This window comes from Cornus florida, unplaced genomic scaffold (assembly GCF_030987335.1).
Source record: "Cornus florida cultivar Cherokee Brave unplaced genomic scaffold, ASM3098733v1 CherokeeBrave_3.0.0_Hap2_Chr01, whole genome shotgun sequence".
NCBI lineage: Eukaryota > Viridiplantae > Streptophyta > Magnoliopsida > Cornales > Cornaceae > Cornus > Cornus florida.
Window position 1 is genome coordinate 18,482,422 of NW_026775571.1, and position 27,263 is coordinate 18,509,684.

The 27,263-nt window shown below is 35.7% G+C and overlaps 1 protein-coding gene across 1 annotated transcript; it reads right to left on the bottom strand.

Moving 5' to 3' along the window:
- Positions 1–22,713: 22,713 nt before the first annotated feature.
- Positions 22,714–26,157, bottom strand: LOC132269749 (protein FAR1-RELATED SEQUENCE 5-like). The gene is made up of 3 exons (XM_059771003.1): positions 25,066–26,157; positions 24,788–24,877; positions 22,714–22,773 (listed from the first exon to the last, which is right to left on the bottom strand). The coding sequence occupies exons 1-3, from the start codon at positions 26,155–26,157 to the stop codon at positions 22,714–22,716; spliced, it is 1,242 nt and encodes a 413-aa protein (XP_059626986.1).
- Between the last annotated feature and the right edge of the window lie 1,106 nt (positions 26,158–27,263).

Genomic DNA, 27,263 nt, shown 5'->3' on the forward strand with positions numbered 1-27,263 from the left:
TAACCAACAAGAATCATGATACATATACATATATGAAATGAATCAAGGTTGAGATAATCCAAGGAACATGATAGGAAGGACATTTGAATACAGATTGGTGTCGCCCCCGCAGTTGTGGCCAAATTTGTGCAAAGTGGACTAAGATAAGTGTGGCCAAGTTTTATATTTATAATTTTTCACTACTACCTTTCACTAAAAATATAGTTAGGGTGAGTAGGGATCGTCCCAAGGGATTGGTGGGTCGTATTAAGATGTGGAATCGAGATTAGGGTTAGTAGGTCGAATGATCAAAAGATTGGTTGGTGATTGAAATATACTAAGATACAATTTAAACTAAAATAAACAATTAAATGCAATGGAGAGAAAATAAGAGAGAGAGAGATCTTGTGGTTTAGAGGTCACCACTAAGCATAGCTTTTCTACACCTTAATGAATGATTAATAAGGGAGAAAACATGTATTGCGACAATAATATGTCTGTGTGGTTGTTTCAACAAGCATGGATGACCAATTAAGTATATATTGTCTAGACAACATAATGAATAGCACAATATATCAAACTAAGCCATTAATCCTTCTTTAAGCTCACAATCCAAACACATCACAAAATTAGAGAAATATGCTACTTGCATTAATAAGTGTGGAACATCAAACAACAAGCATGGATTGTCCTCCCATTTAACATCTAAACTACAAATACACTACAATTAAGCTAATGACATGAAATTAAACTAATTAAACTAAGGGAGAGGTACAATCCATCAAGAAATGAGTATGAACTATCAAATAAACCACAAGAGCATTCTATTAAGCACTATGTCTTGACAATCTTTAGATCTATAGCATCAATACACATAGACATGCATCAATAACATAAAATCTAGGGACAAGCACATGAACATCTATTCTAGCATACATAGACATATAGATAGAATGAAATGATCAATTGGAAGCATTAAACCACACAAATCATTGAATAAATAAGATCTATGTACATAAACATGTCAAAACATGTATCACAATACAAATCCCCTTAAAAATCCATAAATCAAGATGTAGAAAGCATGCTTAGGGTTAACTCTAGCCCCAAGAGGATGTCTAGCCACTCATGGATGGTGTCCTCCAACCCTCAAGGGCTAACTCCATGGTAGAAATTGCTCCTCTTCTTAGTTGATGGATGAACTCCAAGCTTGTGTCTCTAGCCTCCTCTCTTCTTTTCTTCCTCACTAAGAATATGATATGGAAATTATATCAAAAGTCTTTTGTAAAAGTGGCTCATATTTCTTATATAGGTAGGTAAAATGTCACCCCCAATGACCTGGGCTTGTACACCAATATTCCTCCCCAATGATTGGATATGAGACAACTTTTAATGAGTTGGAAATTAAATTTTCTCGTACTTGGGGAAGTTCGATCGATCGAACATTCTCTGAGATTGATCGGACATGGCTGAGATCTATCGAACTTAAGCTGGATCGATCCTCTATGGCGGCGCCTTTTTGGATAAAGACAAATCTGAGGATATTTTGGAGATATTTTTGGGAAAGAGATAAAAGTGGTAGGTGTGGCAGTACAACTGGATAAGATGGAATGTCTTCGATCGATCGGAAGAAAGTTGGATCGATTGAACTTTGTGGGATCTTTGGATAAGGACAAAATAGTTCAGATCCATCTTGAAGTGCTGAAATCGATCAAAGTTGGATCAATTGAATATTTACTGAGACCGATCGAACTTGCTGAATTTCCACCACTTGCTTCCTTTTGCTCATTTCTTTGATTCATCTCAAGATTGCTTCAATTATGCTCTTATTTAGCTAAGTTAGCTTATTTTGGGGATTAGTACCTAAAAAGGGCAATAACATGAAATTAGTCTAAAACGGGAAAGTAAAATGATAAAGGTCCTAGAATACCTAAGCTTAAGTGGTTTAATGCGCACTTTTCAGCGCTCATCACACCCCCAAACTTAAATATTGCTAGTCCCTAGCAATGAACTAAAAAGTAACGGAATGAAATGAACAACTGTACAATTATGAATTTATAAAACAATAAATCGATAACACCACTTTCGTAGGGAACACGATTGCATTTAGCATATGCAACAAGCCTTTTAAACCCCTAGGATACCTCTAGTGGACAAGTGAAGTCTCGTGAGGGTTTCCAGAAATGATACCCACAAACATTAAGCTCATTCTCACAAAAGAGACACCAATATTGCAAACAAGCATTGGGAGAAACTACCTCAAGTATGCAATTTTTCACCCATTTCTACGCAATCTCCCAAAATTTTAACATCAAGCAAGCAAGTATGGTCCTCCACACATTAAGAAAATGATCATGCAAATCAAAACAACACTGGAATCCTTTTTGAGTGGACCGACATCAAGTGTGTTGCTATCTAAGCTAACTAAAGAAATGACCATATTCTTACCCTCAAACTAGCACACAAATCTAGTCCCGATCATCAAAACAAAGAGTGGACCTTTTATTAAAGCTTTATTATTCTAGGTGCGCTTATTCTTTTCACTCAAATTTTTTTTTTTTTTTAACCCTAAGGAACAAAGATGGAGCATGGAGCAATATATTGATCTATTAAGCTTTCTAGTGATCCATGAGGTCGAGCGTTAGGTCAATGACTCCCAAACCAGATGGCTTTAAGGCATTAGCGTTCAAACACCCCTAAGGAATTACAAACTCAAATTAACTAGGCTACAAATCAAGACAACCTCCATATAATCATTTCACACTTTTTACCTTTTGGGAGAAGTCCTCACTTTTTTTTATTGCTTTTGCAACTTTTTTTTTTTTTTAACATTCAATTATTAACCTAGAGTTTGGGCCTTCCACCTTTCGACGCAAGAAATTCAATGCTTGATGAGGCTAGAATCCCAGCTACTCAATGAAAAGGGATTGTTATCCACTTTTGTCAAAATGAAAGCTTTCAATGCACTACAAGCCCAATTGGGATATAACCAATTCAATAATCAACAAAGCATGTACCCAACAAATGAATGCTAGTGTACGCCTGTGCTAGTGTAGAATCCTAGAGTGAATCTCAAAACAATCACAAAATCAGGATGATGTGGACCACAAGTACAAGCAAGATATCAATCTTTTAAAAAATTTACTCCTAAATGGCATCCACAAGGCATACAAAGAGTATTGGACTCTCAAGTCAAGCAATTTTTAAATTTTAAGCAATATAGTCTTTAAAAGATCAAAATCATAGCTAACATGGATTCCAAATCTCAATCATGTAATTAAGTCTCGACTTAAGTAGAATGCAACAAAGACACCTTATCCGCAAACTTAAACTACACATTGTCCTCAATGTGCAATGAGAACAATGGAAAAGATGGGAAGAGGATACCGTGATGGCAAAGGCATGAAGCCCGGTAGTGATTTAATTCGAAAGACGTCTCCCCCAAACTTGGAATCAACTACCTACTTGAATAACCACACTAGCAAACTCACATTAAATATCAAATGGGATAAGATGAATCAAATCATGCATTATAAGGCAATGTAGCATAATATAAAAGAGAGATATGAAATCAGACCCTAACGTAAGCGTGAAAGTATGCGTGCCTACTCATAATGGTGAAACACATTTTTTTTTTTTTTTGAAATGATTAAGATTAAACTAATTGCAAGGAAATATGAATAATGATTGCTAAGTTTAACATCTCTAGCTAGACGGAATGCTGCTTTGAATAAATAAGCTTAAAATTTAAAAAGGGATGAAAAAGTCAAACCAAAGATGTTCAGATCGATCAAGTTCAGATCGATCTCAAAAACTTTTCGATCAATCGAACATGCATAAACCTGTAGACATGTTCGAACGATGAGACAGAGAGGTCTTTGGATGTAGGTTGGATGCAGGTTCAAAATTTTTCTAAGTGTTGAGACTGCAGATCGATCCAAGATGAATCTAGATCGATCGAAGAATTTATGATCGATCAGACAGAGAGCTGAAATATGCAGGTTTCCTTCGTACGATTGGACAGAGAGGTGATTGGATGCAGGTTGGATGCAGACATGATGTTTGATCGATCGAACTTTTATTGAGATCGATCGAACACGCAAAAACTCTTCTATTTCGCATTGCAACCCTAGATGTCTTCATAAACAGGGTCTATTAGATGTGCAGCTTCCAAATGTTTTTGGAAGACCTGTCCCTTAATGTAGGGTTTTAATCTCTGCCCATTAACCTTGAAAATGTTCCTCTTTTTCAAATTTTGAATTTCAACCACCCCATGAGGTACAACAGAGATGACTTCATAAGGACCTTCCTATTTGGTTCTCAACTTCCCAGGAAAGAGTTTCAATCTAGAGTTGAAGAGCCAAACTTTTTGACCGGGTTCAAAAGACTTCTTCACAATGTGCTTATCATGAAAAGCTTTAGTTATTTCTTTGTAGAGTTTGGTATTATTATAAGCATTATGTCTTAACTCTTCCAACTCATTCAATTGTAATAACTGGTTCTCTCCAGCTTTATCAAGGTCAAGATTGAGCTTTTTAACTGCCCACAAGGCTTTATGTTCCAACTCAACCGGAAGATGGCAAGGCTTTTCATAAACAAGTCTATAGGGAGACATGCCAATGGGAGTCTTATATGCCGTCCGGCAAGCCCACAAAGCATCATTTAACTTCCATGACTAATCTTTCCGGGTGTTGTTAACCGTTTTCTCAAGAATATGCTTAATTTCCCGGTTAGACACTTCTACTTGCCCACTTGTTTGAAGGTGGTAAGGAGTGACCACTTTATGAGTAACGGAGTACTTAAGAAATAAATGCTTTAAGAATTGGTTACAAAAATGCTTTCCTCCGTCACTTATCATAGCCCTAGGCATACCAAAATGAGCAAAGATATTGGATTTGATGAATTAAATAACCACGAAATGGTCATTTATTTTGGTAGCACAAGCTTCCACCCACTTGGAAACATAATCAACGGCAAGGAGAATATATTGAAAACCATAGGATATAGGAAATGGACCCATAAAATCAATGCCCCATATGTCAAAGATTTCTACAATAAGGATATTGGTCAAGGGCATCATATCTCTTCTTGACATTGATCCCATCTTTTTGACATCTCTCACACGACTTGCAAAAATTGTAAGCATCTCTATAGATAGTGGGCCAAAAGAGCCCACTTTGAAGAACCTTCAAGGCAGTCTTCTTTGCACTAAAATGCCCACCACATGCAAGCGTATGACAAAACACAAGAACACTTGGAATTTCGCTCTCCGGAATGCATCTCCTCATAATTTGATCCGGACAATAACGGTACAAGATTGGGTCTTCCTAATAATAATTCCGGATGTTAGCAAAGAAACGATTCTTCTCGTTCTTTGACCAAGAAGTTAGAAGCTTGCCAATTGCCAAATAATTCACAATGTCGGCAAACCAAGGCATTTGTCCATTAGAAACTTGGAATAGTTGTTCATCTGAAAATGAATCATGAATTAGTGGGCTAGGGAAGGTTCTATCAATAACCTTGAAAGATGATCGGCAACCACATTTTCGGTGCCTTTCTTGTCCTTGATTTCAAAATTGAATTCCTAAAGAAGCAAAATCCATCTAATCAATCTTGGTTTTGTTTCTTTCTTTGTCAAAAGATGTCTCAAGGCAGCATGATCAGAATAGATAATAACCTTAGACCCTAAGAGATAGGACCAAAATTTATCAAGGGCATATACTACAGCAAATAACTCTTTCTCGGTAATGGAGTAGTTCAATTGAGCTCCCGAGAAAGTTTTGCTTGCATAGTATATGGCACATGAAAGCTTTCTTACTCTTTGTCCCAAAACTGCTCCCATGGCATAATCTGAAGCATCACACATAATTTCAAATGGTAATGACCAATTGGGAGGTTGCATGATAGGGGCAGATGACAATAAAACACGTAATTTATGGAAGGCGTCTAGGCATGCTTGATCAAAGACAAAAGGAGTTTCTTTGGCAAGAAGATTGAACAAGGGTTGAGCAATTTTGCTAAAGTCTTTGATGAAATGGTGATAGAAGCCGGCATGACCTAGAAAGGAGCGAACTTCTCTTACCGTTGAAAGTGGAGGCAATTCAGAAATAAGCTCAACTTTCGCCTTATCTACCTCAATTCCCCTCCTTGAGATGACATAACCCAAAACAATACCTTCTTGAACCATGAAATGGCTTTTTCCCCAACTAAGAACAAGGTTTGTTTCATGACATCTTTTAAGGACCAAATCTAGATTTTTGAGGCATGTATCAAATGAAGACCCGAAGACAGAAAAATCATTCACGAAGACCTCTAAATACTCTTCCACTATGTTCGAGAAGATTGACATCATACACCTTTGGAATGTGGCAGGGGCATTGCACAAACCAAAAGGCATCCGTCTACAAACAAATGTGCGAAAATGATAAGTAAAGGTGGTTTTCTCTTGGTCCAAGGGGTCAAGGGCTACTTGATTATAACCCGAATAGCCATCAAGAAAGCAACAATATTATTGCTTGGCCAATCTCTCTAGAATTTGATCAATGAATGGCAAAGGGAAGTGATCTTTTCTAGTGGCGGCATTTAATTTGCGGTAATTAATGCATACACGCCATGAATTGGCAGTACGCTTAGAGATTTCCTCACCTTTTGCATTCTTAACCACCGTAATCACTAATTTCATGCGAACCACTTGAGTTGGACTCACCCATTTGTAATCTGAGATTGGGTAAATAATTCCGGCATCTAAAAGTTTGACAACTTCTTTCTTGACTACCTCTTTCATGTTTGGATTAAGTCTCATTTGGGCATCCCTAAAAGGTTTTACATCCTCTTCCATAAGTATGCGATGCATGCAAATAGAAGGATTAATTCCCTTCAGATCTGCATACTCTATCTTATGGCTTCCTTGTTTTCTTTAAGCACATTTAAGAGAGTATCTTCTTGGTCCTTTTCAAGACTTGAAGAGATGATGACCAGAAGAGTGTCTTTTGGGCCTAAGAATGCATACTTGAGATTGGAAGGTAGAGTTTTAAGCTCAAGAGTTTGTGGAGAGACTAGAGATGGGACTGGTGGAGTGCCAGAGAGTGAAGGAAGAGGTTCTATTGGAGTTTTCCAAGGTGAAAAATCCAAACTTGCAACAGATTCCATAAGATTGCTTACTTCATTCATTGATTTTTCATCATCAAACCCATAATTGCCATACATTTTAAGAAGACAACAAGCAAGAGGATCATCGGATAGGAGAGATGAAAGGTTATCCTCGATTGGTTGTTTCATAACCATAGTTGGAATTGACTCTTCAACAACCTCATCCAACACATCTATATGACAACACTCGTCTTCATCTATGGGATGTCGACTTGCATTGAAAACATTAAGCTTGACCATCATATTACCAAAAGAAAGGCCCATAACCCCGGATCTACAATTGATGGTTGCATTTGCGGTGGCAAGAAATGGCCTTCCCAAGATAATTGGGATGTGGTTGGTACGATTAGCAACCGGTTCGGTGTCAAGAACTACAAAATCAATCGGGAAGTAGAACTTATCAACTTTGATGAGAATGTCCTCAACTATGCCCCTAGGTGTTTTGACGGATCTATCGGCCAATTAAAGTACCACCAAAGTTGGCTTCAACTCATTCAAACCTAGTTGGACATACACGGAATAAGGAATCAAATTAACACTCATTCCTAAGTCAAGAAGAGATCTACGAACTTCATGGTTTTCAATCACACAAGAAATGGTTGGAGCACCAGGATCTTTGAACTTAAATGGAGTGTTATGTTGAATGATGGAGCTTACTTGCTCTGTGAGAAACACTCTTTTAGGGCCTTGTCCCTTGCTCTTCCTCTTTTGTGTGCAAAGATCTTTAAATTTTTTTTGCATAAGGCGGAATTTGCCTAATTGCATCCAAGAGAGGAAGATTTATGTTGACTTACTTAAAAACTTCCATCATGTCATGAATTTTTCCTTTTTGTCTCCCAAAAGGCGAAGTCTCTTTTAAAGCATAAGGGAAGGGAGCTTTCGGCTCATAAGACCTTGCAACTAAAGGAATTGATGAAGAAGATTGAGAATTTTGATTAGGGATATTTTCATCCAAGGAAGTAGGAGTAGGATTGGAAATGGGACGGGTGACAACTTTTGGTTACACTGGTTCACTATCTTCCTTTGGTTGTTCAACCCTATTGTCAACTTGTCTACCACTTCTCAAAGTGGTGATGGCTTGCACTTGAGCCTGGGAAGAACACCCCGAGGTAGGGTTTTCTTCTACACAAAATTGGGCTTTTAGATTCCTTTCGGGTTGACTAGGTAATTTACCCACTTCTCTTGCATTCAATGCATTAGCTATGGTCCCAATTTAGGATTCAAGCTTTGATATGGATTGAGAATAAGAATGCAACAAATTGGTGTTCATTTCTAAACTACCCAAAGCAACCAAAACCTTATCTTTGAATTTAGGATTGCTAGAAGGTGCATGAGGATAATGAGAACAAACTTGGGAATCATACATTTAAGGATGTGAGAAGTGATTCATTCTTTGGTGATGAGAAGAAGAAACAATTCCTTGGGAACCTCCATTCTTTTTATGAGGTGGAATGTATTTGCTTTGAAAATTTTTAGCTTGATAAGGACTTGAGTTTTCATTCCATATTGGAACATATGCACTTGAATAAGAATGAGCAAATGTAGCATTGGCTTGATCAAAATGTTCATTAAACACATGTCCATGGGGACAATTGGAAGTAGTATGTAGAAGACTTGAGCATGTCATGCAAGGCTCACAAGGATGAGAAACATGATGAAGAGGAGATGATTTGATAGCCGGTCTTTGACTCAACAAGAATTGATCAAGTTTTTTAGAAAGAGTCTTAACCTCGGCTACAATTTCCTTGATCCTTCAATTTGACACACTTTTGCATTTTTCTCCTTTTTATTAGAATCATGATCAAACCGAGAAGTGTAATATTTGTGCAAAGAGTTTTCACTCATTTTCTCAAAAAAGTGCCAAATATCATCTTCATGTTTTCCAAAATATGAACCTCCACATGATGTATCAACTATGTCCTTATGCATGTCGAATAGGCTTTCATAGAAATATTGGACAACTTGCCATTTTGGAATACCATGATGTGGAAATTTTCTTAGCAAGTCATTCAATCTCTCCCAGGCCTCATGCAACAACTCCCCTTCCCTTTGAGAAAATTCTCTAATCGAAGCTCGCATTACATTGGTCAAGCTTACATGGTAAATTTTTTTAAAAAACTCATTTTGCATTTGCATCCAGGATGTTATTGAATTTGCCCCCAAAGTGTTGAACCAATGCTTTGCTTTGTTTTTGAGTATGAAAGGGAAGAGAAGTAGTTTAAGAACTTCTTCCGAGACATTCATGTACCTCACGGTGGAGCATATTTTAAGAAATTCATTAAGATATTTATATGGTTCCTCATCATCTAAGCCATAAAAGAGTGGACACATTTGAATAGTCTCGGGCTTAATTTCATATTGATTAGCCTCAAAATTAGGTAACACAATGCAAGTAGGTGCATGGTATGCATAGAGATTATAATGATCACGAAAGACCATTGGAGGAATTGGAGCTTGAACTCTGGGAGGAAATTGGTGGAAAGGAGGATGTTCCATGAAGTTCGGGTCTAAATAACCAAAATGACCCTCTAGATTTTCCATTGGTTATGATGGGGTTGGTTAAGAGCGCATGAAATTCAAGAAACACAACAATAAATCAACTAAGCAAACACTTCACCCCCACAACAAATCAATCAACAAATCTCCATATACAATGATCCCATACTCCCATACTTAAACAACATGCAAAGAAAAGTAAATTGCCTCCACGTGGGCTTACGATTTGTCTAAGAATTGAAATACAAGCCTCCACACAGGCCGATGATTTAACTAGAGATTGAGTTAAGAAAGAGCTCAGAAAGGGTCCTTAAGCTCTTCAATTCAATTTTCAATTTTTAGACTTGCAAATTTTTTAGATTGTAGCTTTTTCCTTACTTTTACTTAGCTCCTTGTTTAAAATGCTCCTTTGCTCACCTTCTAGCTCAATGCACCTAGTCAAATAAGAACCAACACAATAAGTAACCAAAATGAAAATGAAAATAAAGTAAAGACACGATTAAAAGAGTACTAATTCCTAATTGATTCCACAAATACAATGTTGCCTTCAATCAATCCCCGGCAACGGCGCCAAAAACTTGGTGTCGCCCCCGCGATCGCGGCCAAATTTGTGCAAAGTGGACTAAGATGAGTGTGGCTAAGTTTTACATTTATAATTTGCCACTACTACCTTTCACTAAAAATATAGTCAGGGCGAGTAGGGATCGTCTCAAGGGATTGGTGGGTCGTATTAGGTTGTGGAATCGAGATTAGGGTCAATAGGTCAAGTGATCAAAAGATTGGTTGGTGATTGAATTATACTAAGATGCAATTTAAACTAAAGTAAACAATTAAATGCAATGGGGAGAAAATAAGAGAGAGAGAGAGATCTTGGGGTTTAGAGATCACCACTAAGCATAGCTTTTCTACATTCTTAATGAATGATTAATGAGGGGGAAAACATGTATTGCAACAATAGTGTGTGTGTGTGGTTGTTTCAACAAGCATGGATGACCAATTAAGTATATATTGTCTAAACAACGCAATGAATATCACAATTTATCAAACTAATCCATTAGTCCTTCTTTAAGCTCACAATCCAAACACATCACAAAATTAGAGAAATATGCTACTTGCATTCATAAGTGTGATACATCAAACAACAAGCATGGATTGTTCTCCTATTTAACATCTAAACTACAACTACACCACAATTAAGCTAATGACATGAAATTAAACTAATTAAACTAAGGGAGAGGCACAATTCATCAAGAAATGAGTATGAACCATTAAATAAACCGCAAGAGCATTCTATTATGCACTATGTCTTGACAATCTCTAGATCTATAGCATCAATACACATAGACATGCATCAATAACATAAAATCTAGAGACAAACACATGAACATCTATTCTAGCATACATAGACATATAGATAGAATGAAATGATCAATTGGAAGCTTGAAACCACACAAATCATTGAATAAACAAGATCTATGTATATAAACATGTGAAAACATATATCACAATACAAATCCCCTCAAAAATACATAAATCAAGATGTAGAAAGCATACTTAGGGCTAACTTTAGCCCCAAGAGGATGTCTAGCCACTCATGGATGGTGTCCTCTAACCCTCAAGGGCCAACTCCATGGTAGAAATTGCTCCTTTTCTTGGTTGATGGAAGAACTCCAAGCTTGTGTCTCTAGCCTCCTCTCTTCTTTTCTTCCTCACTAAGAATATGATATGGTAATTGTGTCAAAAGGCTTTTGTAAAAGTGGCTCATATTCCTTATATAGGTAGGTCAAATGTCACCCCCAATGACCTGGGCTCGTACACCAATATTCCTCCCCAATGATTAGATATGAGACAACTTTTAATGAGCTGGAAATTAAATTTTCTCGTACTTGGGGAAGTTCGATCGATCGAACATTCTCTGAGATCGATCGAACATGGATGAGATCTATCGAACTTAAGCTAGATCGATCCTCTATGGTGGTGCCTTTTTGGATAAAGACAAATCTGAGGATATTTTGGAGCTATTTTTGGAAAAGAGACAAAAGTGGTAGGTGTGGCAGTACAACTGGATAAGATGGAATGTCTTCGATCGATCGGAAGAAAGTTGGATCGATCGAAATTTGTGGGATCTTTGGATAAAGACAAAATAGTTCAGATCCATCTTGAAGTGCTGAAATCGATCAAAGTTGGATCGATCGAATATTTACTGAGATCGATCGAACTTGTTGAATTTCCACCACTTGCTTCCTTTTGCTCCTACTTTGCTTCTTTCTTTGATTCATCTCAAGATTGCTTCAATTATGCGATTATTTAGCTGAGTTAGCTTATTTTGGGGATAAGTACTTAAAAAGGGCAATAACATGAAATTAATTGAAAACGGGAAAGTAAGATAGATAAAGGTCCTAGAATACCTAAGCTTAAGGGGTTTAAGTGCGCACTTTTCAGCGCTCATCACAGATCAACATGAACGCATGGAATTAAGCTGGTCTTTGAATCATCTACACGTGGTCGTATGATGATAAATGTCAAATCCATGGACTTGTCAATGGTTTTGTGTACAATACAAGCAAAGATGAGCCTCCAAATTGTTCATATTGAAATATCATGGTGAAAAAAAAAAAAAAATGGTAATTATACAAAGGTTGGCCGGTCTTTACAAAGCATATTTATTTTTAATGTGGATTAAGTGAGTTCCAAGAAATGTAATTATACATTTTTTACATTCACACCCCACTCACACGTACTTTTTTTCCACATGGAGGCCCGAACCCTATAGGGTTTATTTTGTTCAATTTTTAGAGAACTGGTTTCTATTTTTAGATAACTATAATCAGGAAATTGTAATAAATAAATAAATAAATAAAATTGGTTGTCAGTCTATTAAAATCCTAATAAAAATAGTTAAAAAAAATTTGTTTGTTTTCAAATAACACTTTTTTATACTCATCCGGAAATAGTTTTTTATTTTTTGAGTTATTAAAGATTATTTTCAAAAAACTGACGGACCCATAAATTTCAATTCTTGTTATATGACCTAAGTTTGGTTTATGGTCCCCTTTATTCTTCTATATGTAAGTGATTTATTTAAATTTTATAGTGCTATTATCCTGTCAAAATTTAAGAATTTGATGCTTAGGTTAATATATATTTGCATAAATGAACAAATATTCAAAGGGCAAATTCCATAAGTTAGAATTAGCCTTCACTTTCCCTATGTAAACCTAGAACTAGCCTTCACTTTCCTTCATGTTCCATTCTAAACTTTGTAGAGGGATAAAATAATTTGCATTTTTTTTTTCTTATTATTATAATAAAAAATAAAAAACATTATTTGTTTGTGAAATTAACATGTGATTGTAAGTCAAAGAATAAAAATAAAAAAATAAAAATAAAAGTTTATTTGTTTATGAAATTAACATGTGATTGTAAGTCAAAGAATAAAAAATAAAAAAAGTTTATTTGTTTTTTTTTTTTTTTTTTTGGTTAATATGAAAGAAAGTTGAAAAGTAAACACCAGGGATGATCAGAAACTTCTTCATCCTTTTCCTTACACTACTATAAATGAACTGCAATTATTTGATGCTAAAATCCTGTAAGACCTAGCCCTATTGGAGCTTATCACACAACTCAAGAACAAAGTCCAAAACTCAAGCCCAATTTCATTTTTTTTTCTTCTTATTATTATTATTATTATTTAGTAATCTGAAAGGAAACCCAAAAGTAAACGCTCGGAATGATGAGAAACTTCTTCCTCCTTTCCTCATAAATGAACTGGTAATTATTGATGCTAAAAGCCATCAGACTCAGCCCAAAACTAAAGCCCAAAAGCCTATAATAGCCCATCACTTGTTAATTACATAAGCAAAGCCTAAACTATGAGAGCCCATCACATGTTAATTTTATAGAGTTGTTTATTTTTAATGCAAGAGCAAATTTTCCGAAGTGCAATATTAGAATATTTCCTGTTCTCCTTTTATGACTTTTTTTTTTTTTCTTTTTTTTTTTTGTATCATTCAAAGGCACAAAGGCCAAAAGCCAATATGGCAGTATAGAGACATAAAGCCAAGTCAGAAAAGGCATAGAAATCTTGAAATAAAGTTAATAAATAAAAAACAGGCTCTATTTGTGGAGGAAATAGAGCCCAACACTCTGCAAACGGAACCACCATGCGAGAATGCAGCAAACTAGAGAGACTGAAAGGTCTGGCCATCAGCACAGTAACCGCTCCAAAACTACAATCACAAGGTGCTCAGACACACAAGAAACCCGCACAAGATCAAATCAAGGGGAAAAAGATTAAATTGAGGCAGGGAAAACCAAAACCGAGCTAGACCAGAGATCTAGTCTAAGGAAACAACAGATCCGCCCATGTGATTCGAAAATGAATCGAACATGAATAGATTTAGCCTAAGAAAAACAAAAACGGCGTAAAAAAAACACCCACGGAGTGCACTTATTGAAACACGTCTCCCTACTCCCATGGACGTGAGCAGGAGGCAGAGAGATGAAGAAGATGAAGGGGTTAGAGGAGTAATGCTTGGGTTCTGCCTTATTAGGACAAGAATTGTCCTCCATGCTGACGTGGCCCAACCAGAATTTGCCACATCTTCCTTCCATTAAAAAATATAAAACATGGGTCATACCCATTTAACCGACCCATTTTAGTTTCTCTCTCCTTGTTTCTCTCTCATCTCGTGTGCGTCCCCTTCGTTTCTCTCTCTCCTTGTTTCCCTCTCCTCCTTGTTTGCTCGTGTATTAGAAAAGTAAAGCCATGGAGATGATAAAAAAATTGTTTCCTTTGAGTCTTTGGGTGTCGAGGAATTGGGTTGAATGGTAGAGGTGGGTTTTGATGAATTGGGGATCGGAGATCATAGATTGCCATGATTTGCAAACACATCTGTATTGCAGTAGATTTAGAACGGGGAGTCTAGAAAGTATGTTGATTAAGATTTTTGTCTGTAAGCCTATGCGATTCAGCCCTTTGTGAGGGTTTTGTTTCAGTTTCCATGACTGATATCTTCAATTCTAAACTAATGTACTATATTTTTATTAGGGTTTATGTTTACTCTTTTTTCTCTCTTTCCTTGTTTCTCTCTCCTCCTTGTTTGCTCATGAATCAGAAAAGTAAAGCCATGGAGATGATAAAAAAAATTGTTTTCTTTGAGTCTTTCGGTGTGAGGGATTGGGTTAACTGGTAGAGGTGGGTTTTGATGAATTGGGGATTGGAGAACATAGATTGCCATGATTTGCAGACACATATGTATTACAGTAGATTTAGAACGGGGAGTCTAGAGAGTATGTTGATTAAGATTTTGTCTGTAAGCCTATGCGATTCAACCCTTTGTGAGGGTTTTGTTTCAGTTTCCATGATTGATTTCTTCAGTTCTAAAATCAAAGACTTTCCTTATATATATATATGTATATAGATATTGGGAATGATTTCAAGCATCATTCCAAGTTACAAAATCTATTGTTCATTTGATTCTGTTTAAGCCATTTTTTTCAAGAAAAAACATGTGTGAATAAAGTAGACCGTCTCCTCTCAGCAACTCATTCTTGACATAAATGAAATGTCCAATCCCAAATACCCATATATCCAATGATCTCCTTTTCTAGATTCACTTTTGTGCCAAAATCAAAGACTTTCTTTTTATATATATATTGATATTGGTAATAATGCCAAGCATCATTCTAAGTTATAAAATCTATTGTTCATTTGATTTTGTTTGAGCCTTTTTTCAAGAAAAAAACATGTTTGAAGAAAGTGGTTGTCCTATTTTCTGTACTCATGTCAATGATAGAAATTTTATTGTAAACCTATCTTTTCTTTGCTCTCAACCAAGATATCTCATGTAAACAACCATTCTTCTCAAGAGTTTTCACAGTACCAAGGCAGTAATGGATCAAAAATTGACCTTCTTTTTTATATTCATCATCTCCATATTCATCACAACTAACTTTGTGATCTCTCAGACTTCTGATTGCATCACATATATTCAGCTTTATTCATCTTGGAATGACTCAAATTGCATAGAAGGAAATTGGGGTGGGTTTTTGAGCCACAGTTACTATGGATTAGCTTTTGATGGGATATCTCTATGCGTTGGCACACCATGCCAATCAAACAGGACTTATATTCCTGAATTTCACGGAGCAAAAGGACTGTTAAGCTTCAATGAAGAGTAACAAAGTAGATGTTTTGAGCTGTTGTGTGGAGAAGCTGATCAGTGGAGCTGGTGGCTGCTATGAGTATTCTGTTTCGGATGTTGTCAATAACCTCGGAAATAGAATAACCGGTTTAGGCAAAGATTGTAAGGTTTTGGTTTTACTCCAAATAATGTGTATTACACTTTTCATTTTACCCAAGACATCAAACTAAAAACATAAATTTGCATCACAAAAAAAGACATAAATTTACATCACAAAAAAAGCTGAACCAAATAGAGAAAAAGAGCAAATCATTTTGCCTAAGACTAAGCCTCTAAAATTGCAACAAATGAATAGAGCAAAAGAGTGAAAATGTCTATTTGATTGAAATAAGTTATCTTCATAATGACACCAACACTTAAGCCGAATCAATAGAGAAAGATAAACAGAGTACATGATATAGCAAATATAATAAACCAATACTTAAGCCTCTAAAATTGCAGCAAGTCAATAGAGCAAAAGAGCGAAAATGTCTATTTGATTGAAATAAGTTATCTTCATAATGACACCAACACTTCAGCAAATCATATCCCGACAAGTTATCTTGACACAAGTTGTTGCTTTCTTCTGTGCTTTGTGGAAGGCTATTGTAATGTTTCATAGATTCCTACAAGCATTATAAAACAATAATAATGAGAAAGTTAATATAAATAAACGGTCTACAGCAAATTGAGTGGTTAAAGTATTGTTAAAAGGGCATATTTTGTGACGGCCCAAGTTTTTCAACCCGGTGCGTTAGTGATGAACCGAAAGATGACCCGATAACGAATCCGAAATACGGAAGCAAAAGACAAACAATGGTCTCTAGAGATACAACATGACTCTAAGATGCCAATGTGACCTTCAACGAAGTCACAGAACCCAAAGGAATCAAATGTGGAAGCAACGTTTAAAAAACGAACAAGAATGAACCTAGGGGCAAAAATATCATTTCCAGCCTAAAAGTGGGTGCCACCAAGCACACCATTGGAAAGACAATGAAAAATTAATGAACTTAGACTCAAAAATCACTTGATTTGGAGTCCGGATGAAGAAGATATGGCTAACGGAAGAAGAAGGGGCAAAACGGTCAAAAAGTGCCAACCCAAGAACATCTAACCGGTTACCAAGCCTTCCTAACCGGTTAGAAGACCAAAAATTTTGACCAAAACACTACCCATGCACATGTAACCGGTTACGAGGCCCTATCTAAACGTTTACATGTGAAGGAGGCAGAATGGGCAACCCAAAAACCTGGCAGCAGGGGTTTTTCCGAAAAAAATGGAAATTTGAGGCCTTAGATGATATTTTCTGGAAACACACAAAGAAGAAACCCCCCTCAAAATCGAGTTTTCTATGTGACAAGTAAGAAAAATTGAAAAATACGCACTGTGAAATACCCAAAATGCCCTCCCAAGAAAACTGGTCCAGAGGGTCTAAAAAGCTGCTAAATTGAAAAACAGAAGCTGAACTTCGGGATTGATTTCCGATGCCAAGACGACATTTTTTGGAAAAATACGAAGAAAAAACCCACCGTAAAATCATGTTTTCTATTCAACCATGTGAAGAACGGAATTTATTTTTGAAAGAAAATTGCCAAATATCCTTAGGTCAGATTATGCAACAAAAGTGTAAAATGAATCCGTTGGAGGCTCAAAACACAAACGATGAGGTTTTACTCGGACACGACTATGCATGTGAATATAACTTACCTATTTAGACGTGTTACAATGGTCCATGGCTTAAAAATATAGCCGATGCAAAATCCGACCCCCCAACGGGTACAAAGGCAAAAAATGGAACTTGAAACAAAAACTCGAAATTCAAAATTTTGAAATGGTTCCAAAATACCGTTTGGCCCTTGGCCACACTTTATACAAGATTAACAAGACCCTAGGGAAGAATCAAAATGGAATTCCCACACCCTATGCAAAAGCAATGAAGAAATATCATAGCATTTTTCAACATTTCCATAACAAACCTCGAAAACTAAAGTGCATAGAAAACAAGATACATGTCATTGGCCTTCGGCCTCATCATATACATGTTAAATACATTGTAAAGAGTGTACTTATGTACACACTACATATATGGAATCAAATAATACATATTTTGATACATAAGGCTACGCTTACACTTGCATAAAATGGAAACTTAAAAACTATAAGCCATCCAAGGAGCAATGAGCACCATGAACCAAGTCTTTATACCTGAAAAATGTCCCCACTACGTGGGTGAGTAACATAAAGCTACTCGTAGGAAGTGAGCATGCATCGACCTAGCGTTTTACAAATTATCACCTTATGGTGAAACATGTTAAAGGACTCATGCCACCTAATGTCTACAACAATGTGTGACTCGGGGAGCATCCTAAGCTACCTAAGATCATTTCTAGCATGAAACACATCATTCATGCAATTCAAGCAACATGGAAGCATGTTATACAAAGTAACAAGACATAGATTTTCAAAGTTATGAACTCGAAATCTAAAACACAAGAATTACCAAAATGGGTCATGCCACCTAACGTCTATGTTCCAAATGAAATTATAGGATCATTCCTAAGCCATATTTGAACATCAAAACACGAATCATGATATCAATTCACTTTAACCAACATTGGAACTTCCAATACAACGCATAAAGCATGATTTCACAAAGTTAACATCCTACAACAAAATATGGAGAATCAAATAAGAAACAATAAGTTATAACATCATATAGTTATCAACTTGAAATGAACTGCGAAATCAACCAAAGTGGATAATTGGACGTCACGCTGGATCAGACCGACACCATAGTTACTTTAGGGTTACTAGCCCACGGGTAACCTCCCTATGTGCGTACTAGACTATATAGAGGGATAATCCCCCGTACTAGAACCAAGTCCTAGCCGTAGCCAAATAACGACATCCCCAAGTTTCCAAAATCAACAAGTTGTGCAACAACGTATATATCAACATCTATATACAAGATATCAACTATCTACCAAGTACAACCAAATTTGGAAACATATACAATACATGCACAAAGTCCACAACTACTGTGGCATGAAAAATGTCCAATACAAAGAGTGTAATTTCTTACATAAGGCAACAACATATTCATTAAGGAAAACACATTCTCATGAATATTAATATAACAACTATGTTATCCAATGCTCAAAATATAACCAAGTGAACATACAACAAGTTCAAGTCCATGATTTAAACATAGAAACAACTTCCAAAACGTAATAAAATCCATGGAGCAAAAATATAGAATTTAATTAAGCAAAGATAATCAAATTCTATAGACTCTAAATTAATTCCAAATAACCCCAAATTAATATATGTTGAAGAACATGTCATGGTCATCACATATATAACTCCAAACGACTAATTAAGTGATTAAAACACTTAAAACAAAATTAATTAAGCTAATTAATTAATTTCCTCTAGATTTCTAAACAATTCCAAATGCTTTCAATTTAAGATATGTTAGAGAACATGCCAAGGCCTATCTAAATATCACATTACAACTTGATTTCATGCTTGTTATGACCATGTGAATTAAACTTTCACCAAAGATAAATGTTAAATAAAATTTGTAATTCTTAACCAAATGATCCAAATTTAATATATGTCAGCAACCATACCAAAGCCAAATTTTCTAGCATGTCACAATCTAATTTCAATTTACATATCATCATGGAAATTAAACCTTAAACAAAGAAATTAATTAAATTAATTTCTAGATCTTGAACTAAAGCATGCATACAAGTTGTATAAGCTCATATAATCATCAATACAACACAAATATAATCCTAAGACACCCCCTACCTCCATTTGAGATAAAATCTCAAATCCCCACCAAAATAAATCGGCTCCGAATCCGACGAAACTCCTAGGTTTTGTCGGGGACAACACCACAAACATCAATCCCAAGGAAGCCCCATCAAAAACACAACTTGACTTCAAAGCCGAACTCAAGAAACGGCCAAAACAAGATTCCAATTGGTTGAAATCGAAGGCCTCGCCGAGGGGAACAATAAACACAAAGGCATCACCACTTTTTAATGAAGGGAAGAAGTCCAAAAGAGGAGAGAGAAGATGGAAGCCATGGATGGAGCTTGGACCGGCCATGAGAGAGGAGAGAGAGAGAAAAATCTGATTTTTCTTTCTAAGACCTCCTATTTATAGAAAAACTTAAAAAGTGCCTCGAACGGGCCCCGCCGGGTCCGGAAAATTGGAATTCGCACAGACGCGCTCAAATGACAAAACTCCATGAACAAAAAAGATTAAAAATGAGAAAATATGAACAACAGAAGAAACAGCGTTAAAAACCGAGTCCCGAGTAGAGAGTTATGCCCAAAACAAGTTTGGCGCAAACCGAGGCCAGAAACCCTGAAACTGGAAAACATCGTCTAGGAGGAAATTCTAAGAGTCCACGATTCGACAAAATGCGAAAATGAATCTAATACGAGGATTCAGGCTCAAAACAAGTTATTAAGCAATAACTTTCATTAATTGCACAATAACCCCTCCAAAAAGTGAAAACTGCAAAACTGCCACAGAATAAAAATATCTTCCAAAAGATATTTTCTTAGATACCCCTGAAATAAAATATCTTCAAAAGATATTTATGAAAAACACCCCAAGAAAAGAAAAGGTTTCCAAAGAACTATGCATTTTTGCCCATTTGGACACCGGGAGCAACCAGAGTACTTTCTCACGAAAGTAAAGATACGTATCTCATAGAAATCATTGGGAATGAAGATACGTGAAGTCAGAAACCAACTCCGAACACAAGAAGTGTGGTTACGCAAACAAAGTGACACATGAGGAAAAGACGGAATAGGGAAAAAGACAAAAAATAAATAGTGTCAAAAAATGAAAAATTTGGGAATGACTCGGTCCTCAAAGGAAGTTGTCAATCCACAGAAAAGAGTCTCAGAAATCACTCCAGAGCACTCGAGATGACACTAATCGACAAGAACCCAAACTCAGAAGGGAAAAGACAACGAAAAAAATTTATCCGAAAAATTCGGGTCATTACATATTTACCTGAAGTAATTGTGTGCAAGTCATATTGGATAGCCAATTTTCATTGGAGTTCATCACTGACTGCATTCCTGAAGGCATTCCATGGCCAATATGATATAAGTTCTATGAACACAGATTTTAAAAGAGAAATCATGCTGTAGGAAAAAATATGGCTAGAAACCAAAATTTATCAAATGTAGAGAAAAACATAGAAAGACAAATCAAAAGTGTATTACTGGAGTCAAATTATCAAATGTTTGCTAAACAACTCCATGTCCAGCTCTAGCTCATTGCTCTTGTAAATTATAAGCACTGGAAACCAGCGCCGAAAATATGCAGTGAAAATAAAAGAAAACAAGTACAATAAAAATAACACATTTAATTAATTTACAAGTTCTGTGAAGACAGATTTTCAAAGAGAAATCATATTGTAAGAAAATGTATGGGTAAAAATCAAAATTTATCAAATGTAGAGAGAAACATAGAAAGACAAATCAAAAGTCTATTACTTGAGTCAAATTATCAAATGTTTGCTGAACAACTCCATATCCAGTTCCAGCTTATTGCTCTTGTAAATTATAAGCACTGGAAACTGGCTCCTAAAATATGTAGTGAAAATAAAAGAAAATAAGTACAATAAAAATAACACATTTAATTAATTTACAAGTTCTATGAACACTAATTTTAAGAGAGAAATCATGTTGTAGGAAAAGGTGTGGCTAGAAACCAAAATTTATCGAATGTAGAGAGAAACATAGAAAGACAAATTGTGATACCCCTCGATTCTAGAGCCATGGGTGATCAAGTCCGAGCACAGATCTGAGGGATATTAGACAATCAATATGTAAACAAGCAGGAATACAAACTGAAATAAGAATAAATTAGTAATACACTGAAAGAATTCTAAAATAAAAAATCCTCAAACTTTAAATAATAAGTTAATATCATTTAAATCCTTTAAATCCGTACAACTCGGGAATTCATCTAGTGGACCTCTAATAATTCCAAATGAACAATAAATACAAAACCAAAATTCAAAACTAAAATAAGAAAGGAAATCCTATGTAATCGGAAGAGTGAATGTCTGTATCTACATCCACACGATCAAGCCCTAAGCCTGGTACTAACGAACACCTGAAAAATAAGAGTGGGTCAGGCCCACATGTAAGTTCCATCCTACTACAATCTGTACATAAACCTGATACACAGATACATCCTAGATAGCTCGGCAATATCTAAAATAGTCCATATATATATATATACACACTATAAGATGCTCACTAGCCTATAACATAGTTCAGCCTGGGTAGAATGTGACATATAAAACACGCTTTTCCAGTGGCCAAGTACCTAAACCTACCAGGGAACATCAGCTATATCTCGCTACCCAACCTTTGCGATATACGCACCCTAACCGTGATCAGGAGACTCAAGCTCATACCACGGTACCATAAGTATATATATAAATTCCTTTCTAGTGCAGAAAGATAAAACAAATATCCGTTACATCGTTCAACTATTTTAGTTGACAGAACATGCATCCATGTAGGATTTAGCTATTTTAGTTAATCCATTCCTTATGTATGAAAGGGTAGGACTTAGTTTTTTGATCTAATCCATCCCTGATATGTCACCGTCCCATACCAGTACATATAATGCAAATGATCCTTGAATGACGCAACATTTTAAGCAGTTCATCAAATTATATCCACGCAATCCAAATAGTTGATATACAGAATTTAAACAGTTCATCAACTTGCAATCCATCAAGTTAAAATCCAAAATCCATCCATGTCATTGACAATTTAATTCATTTAATTAAATTTCAACTAATCCATAGTACAGTCCAGCAGTTGACAACATTAACAATAGTAAGAGTCAATTAAAAAGCTGAGAATGACAAACTATAACTCAGAAAATCCACAATACTAACCAATAGTTGCTGAAACATATAGAACAGTTTAACCATTAAAATAACAATCTCCATTTAATTAATGAAACCTAATTTATTAGTTCCTTAATTAAAATCCAACCTATGCACAAATAAGGTCTAATAGATATATGACCCTATTCTATATCTAACATAGATTTCAAAAACATCCTCCAGTCATCTAAGTTGCTAAATTAAATTTACACAACTAGATACTTTACAATCGCCAATAATGTGCGTCATTACTTAAAACTCCCACACTGTGAAAACCCTTAGCATATTAGGATAAATTATGCATTGTGGGTCCTAATATAGCATAATATCATGTTTAGATTCCATGCAACAGTCCGTTAAATTTTTAAAACAAAACTTAGCGCACCAGTCCTTCTTATCCGTTAGCAGTGTACAAAGTCGCTTATTTTTACACTGTTTATTCCATTTTCCCTATGGACCAAAATATACAATTAAAGGAATTAAAATCCCTTGAAATTACTTTTAGAATTCTCATTCCAGTCCCTGAAACCATTTAGAATTTCAAACATGGCCCAAACAGTGCCCAAACTGCGCCCAAAATGCATCCAAACGTGACTTAACCAAGGGAGCCTGCTCTAAAATCAAAGAGTAGGCTCTATGCCACCTAGAGCTGGCTCCCTAACCCCTTGGATCTGGCTCTATGAAGGGGGGAGCCGGCTCCTACCTTCTGGAGCCGGCTCTCTCCTCCTTTGAGCCTTCTCCAACCTCCTCTGCTTCACCTCTGCTCGTGCAGTTATTGTCTGTGCTTCCGGTGAAGTCCAGTGTCCTATTCCAGACCTTTCTAAGATTTTTAGTGTTCCATTAAAGTTCTTAGATCCCTAGAGACTCCTTCTATTCCAGTGTGAACCAATTAACAAAAAGATAAAACAATACACAATAATTTATGCAAGCAAAACCAACTTTAGTTTAACTAAGCATACGAATAGTTTAAAGTCTGAAACATGTATCCACATTCCATTTCAAAGTTTTCAGTGGTAAATTATAGTCCAAACCATCTTAGAAACTCCTTGAATTCCCTTACGAACTAATTTACCGAAGTTTAAAACCATATTTAACACAGTTTTATGCAAAAACCAACTTCAGATCTTTTAAACGAAAACAAATTATTGTCTGGTATAATATGCATCATCCACCATGTTTTAATAATTTAAATTAATCCCTGGAGACAAAAAAGAATGCACAGAACACAAGTTTACAGGAAACGAATAGAATGAAACTTGCCTTTAGGTTTCGGTTTGAAACCTTTCAACATCCGTCATCCGTTTGCAATTTCTGGCAATCCTAAGACCTTCCCTTCCTCCTCTAGTCATTGCTCCCTTCCTTTATTGCTTCTTGGTTCCATCCAGAAGTAACCCCTCTGTTTAACTCTCAAGACACTCTGTGATTCTCTTTCTGTGTTTTCCTTTCCAGACTACTCTCTGGTTTTTTCCTCTCAAGACATTATCACGTGAATAAGGTTTTTACACAACCCTAGCAGACGTCTAAGAATATATATATATATATATATATATATATATATATATATATATATGCATCCCACATCCTAAGTCGGCTTAAACTTATATCTACAAGTTGTTAATTGAAACCTAATATATGTCGGCGCCCCAAAACTATATGAAAATAAAACCCTGGCACACATGTTTAAAACAAATAACCCACCTAAGCTTCTAGATAAAAACACGTCAATTAAAACCAATAAATCAAAGAAGTAAATTTAATCACAATTAAACAATTAAATAAAACCAACCAACAAATAATCACAATTAAATAATTAAATAAAACCAACCAACAAATAATTACAATTAACCAATTAAATAAAACAAATATATAATAATAATTAACCAGTTAATTTAAAATAAATTCACACTAAATCAACTAAGTAAATAAATCACATAAGTCACATAATTAAATCAAAATGCTATAAAAACAAAATTAAATTCCCTTTTTATCCTTTTGAAAGCTAGGGGTATTACACAAATCAAAAGTGTATTACTTGAGTCAAATTATCAAATGTTTGCTGAGCAACTCCATGTCCAGCTCCAGCTTGTTGCTCTTGTAAATTATAAGCACTGGAAACCGGCTCCTAAAATATGTAGTGAAAATAAAAGAAAACAAGTATAATAAAAATAACACATTCAATTAATTTACAGAGTTTCAAAGCAAACCTGTGTGGCATTTTGTTGTCTTGTTGAAACTTTGGTGGTTTTGGGAGACGATTTTTTTTTTTCGTCGTTCAAGGGCGCTTAATAGTCGACTACGTGGGCGTCCAACTGTGGCTTTTCTTTTAACCCCTATCAGCACACAATCATTTCGTGGAGCTATCATTTCACCTTCCTCATTTTGACAAACTGAACTTTCAGTACCTCTTAAGAAAGTTTCTTTCTTCATCTTCTCTAAGCCATTAAGCAACATAAGAGCATGCTCATTTGCATATGTGTATAATTTCTCGTGTTCTGAGGCTAAAGATGAAATTTCACGAAAATTTTGACCCAAATGGCTGTAACGCTTTCCCACAGACACTGTAGGACTGTCACTGGCTGCAATACAATGATAGTTGGTGATAGTCCTTGCTCTTGCATCTCTTGTCCATCGTTTCATGATATATTGAGATGGAATCCTTTTTATATTTTTCTTATCCAACACTTTCAATGCATGGACACATAAAATTCCAATAAAAGTGAACTTCATACAACTATAAGTGATTGTTTGTGTTGGAACATCAAATTTAACCACATGTTCTCGAGATTTTCCGACACAAGATACTTTGTATTCAGCTTTTAGCCCTTCCTTAGCCAATTTGTATATATTGTAATCACCCAACCTCATATACTCTTCCTGAAATGATTTGAAAATTTTTGGAGTATAAATTTTTGCACCATGACATAAAGTCTCCACATTAGTTAACAAATCAGGCATGCTTTGCATCATCTTGAAATCTGCAAATAGCTCTTCATATCGCCGATCATTCAAAACCCTCTCATAATGCTCCAAGAAACACAAAAGATTAAGCTTTGGCTTTAAGTAATTCTTCAACACACTATTCATGCTCTCACTACGTTGAGTAATTTTCATGTCAGCAGTGAAAGTGTGTCGTCCATAAACCATTGCCCATTTTTCTCTTACTTCAAATAACTCTTTCAACCATTTATTCTCTTTGAGACTATATTTATCCAACATACTTTCCCATGCCAATAGCCATTCATCTTCATCTTCATAATCATACACACAGTTGCCAAAATCATGAGCAAATTGGCTTGATGCATGAAATACATGGCTCAGATTCGTCGCGGCATTTTGATAAATATGCCAAACACATAGCCTATGTTGAGATTCAGAAAATACTTCTGATATTGCTTTAGCCATTGTAGCAGATTGATCTTGAGAATCGTCTTAGGCTGTTTTCCAGACATTGCACCAAGGAAAGTCTCAAACAACCACTTAAATGATGCAATGGGTTCATCATAAAGTAAAGCTGCACCAAATAAGACTGTTTGCTTATGATGATTCACCCCAATAAATGGTGCAAAAGGTCGACCATATTCATTTGTCCGATAAGTAGTGTCAAAACATATAACATCTCCAAAAAGTCCATAATCACTTACTGAGCGTGAATCCACCCAAAAAATATTAGTAATCATATCATCCACTTCAAGTTGTAGTGAGTAAATATATGATGGATCCCTCAACTACATATTATGAAAATACTCTAATATAGCTCCAGCATCTCCTTTTTCCATTGCCATATTTCGCTTTCTATGTATGTAATTTCAGTAATCCTTGTCTAGAAAACCAAGATTCTCTCCCCCCAACTTCTCTGCTCATCAACTCCATAGTTGATTTTATTGGTAATCCCGACCTGTCTGCATCTTCAGCAAGTGCTTTTTGAGCCTTAGAAATACTTCGATTAACTCTCAACATATGTTTCATGGGGGTTCTAACCAAGTAATGATTATGACTTTTGTTCAATGACACAGCCTTGAATTTTCCATTATTTTGAAGTAGACAAGTCATTTGAGCCTCACAACCAACTCTAGTTATGGGTTGATGGTAGGAAGGATTTTTTCTTCTATTCTCTCTTCTTTTACCTTCTTTTGAATAACAAAAGGTAATCCTAGTAATAATCCCATTTCTATTTTGCCAATGATGATTTCTCCTTACATCGAAACCAAGTTTACTACCATAGTTGAGGTAGAACTGGTATGCGCCCTCATCTGAACTAAACTCCATTCCAAGTTCTGGTTCATCCTTTTTTTTGTTGAATTTCTTTTTTTAAGGAATACTCATTAGGAGGAGAAGGACAATTATCTTCCATATCAACTTTACAACTATTCAATGGCTCACTACTTAAGCCTACGTAATCCATCTCCTGCATTAGTCACTGAGTACAGAATTTTTTTTTGAACATGATTAAGAATTAACTCATTTTGAACAAAAATTCAACAATACCCATACTTAATTTAAGCTTTTTG

What these genes read in the sequence shown, in the direction of transcription:
- LOC132269749 (XM_059771003.1), bottom strand. Translation starts at nt 26,157, where the DNA reads ATGGCTAAAGCAATATCAGAAGTATTTTCTGAATCTCAACATAGGCTA. An exon ending in GGGTTAAAAGAAAAGCCACA is followed by an intron (nt 24,878 to 25,065) that starts GTTGGACGCCCA and finishes TACATATTTTAG; the next exon opens with GAGCCGGTTTCCAGTGCTTA. An exon ending in CATTTGATAATTTGACTCAA is followed by an intron (nt 22,774 to 24,787) that starts GTAATACACTTT and finishes TATATGTTTCAG; the next exon opens with CAACTATTGGTTAGTATTGT.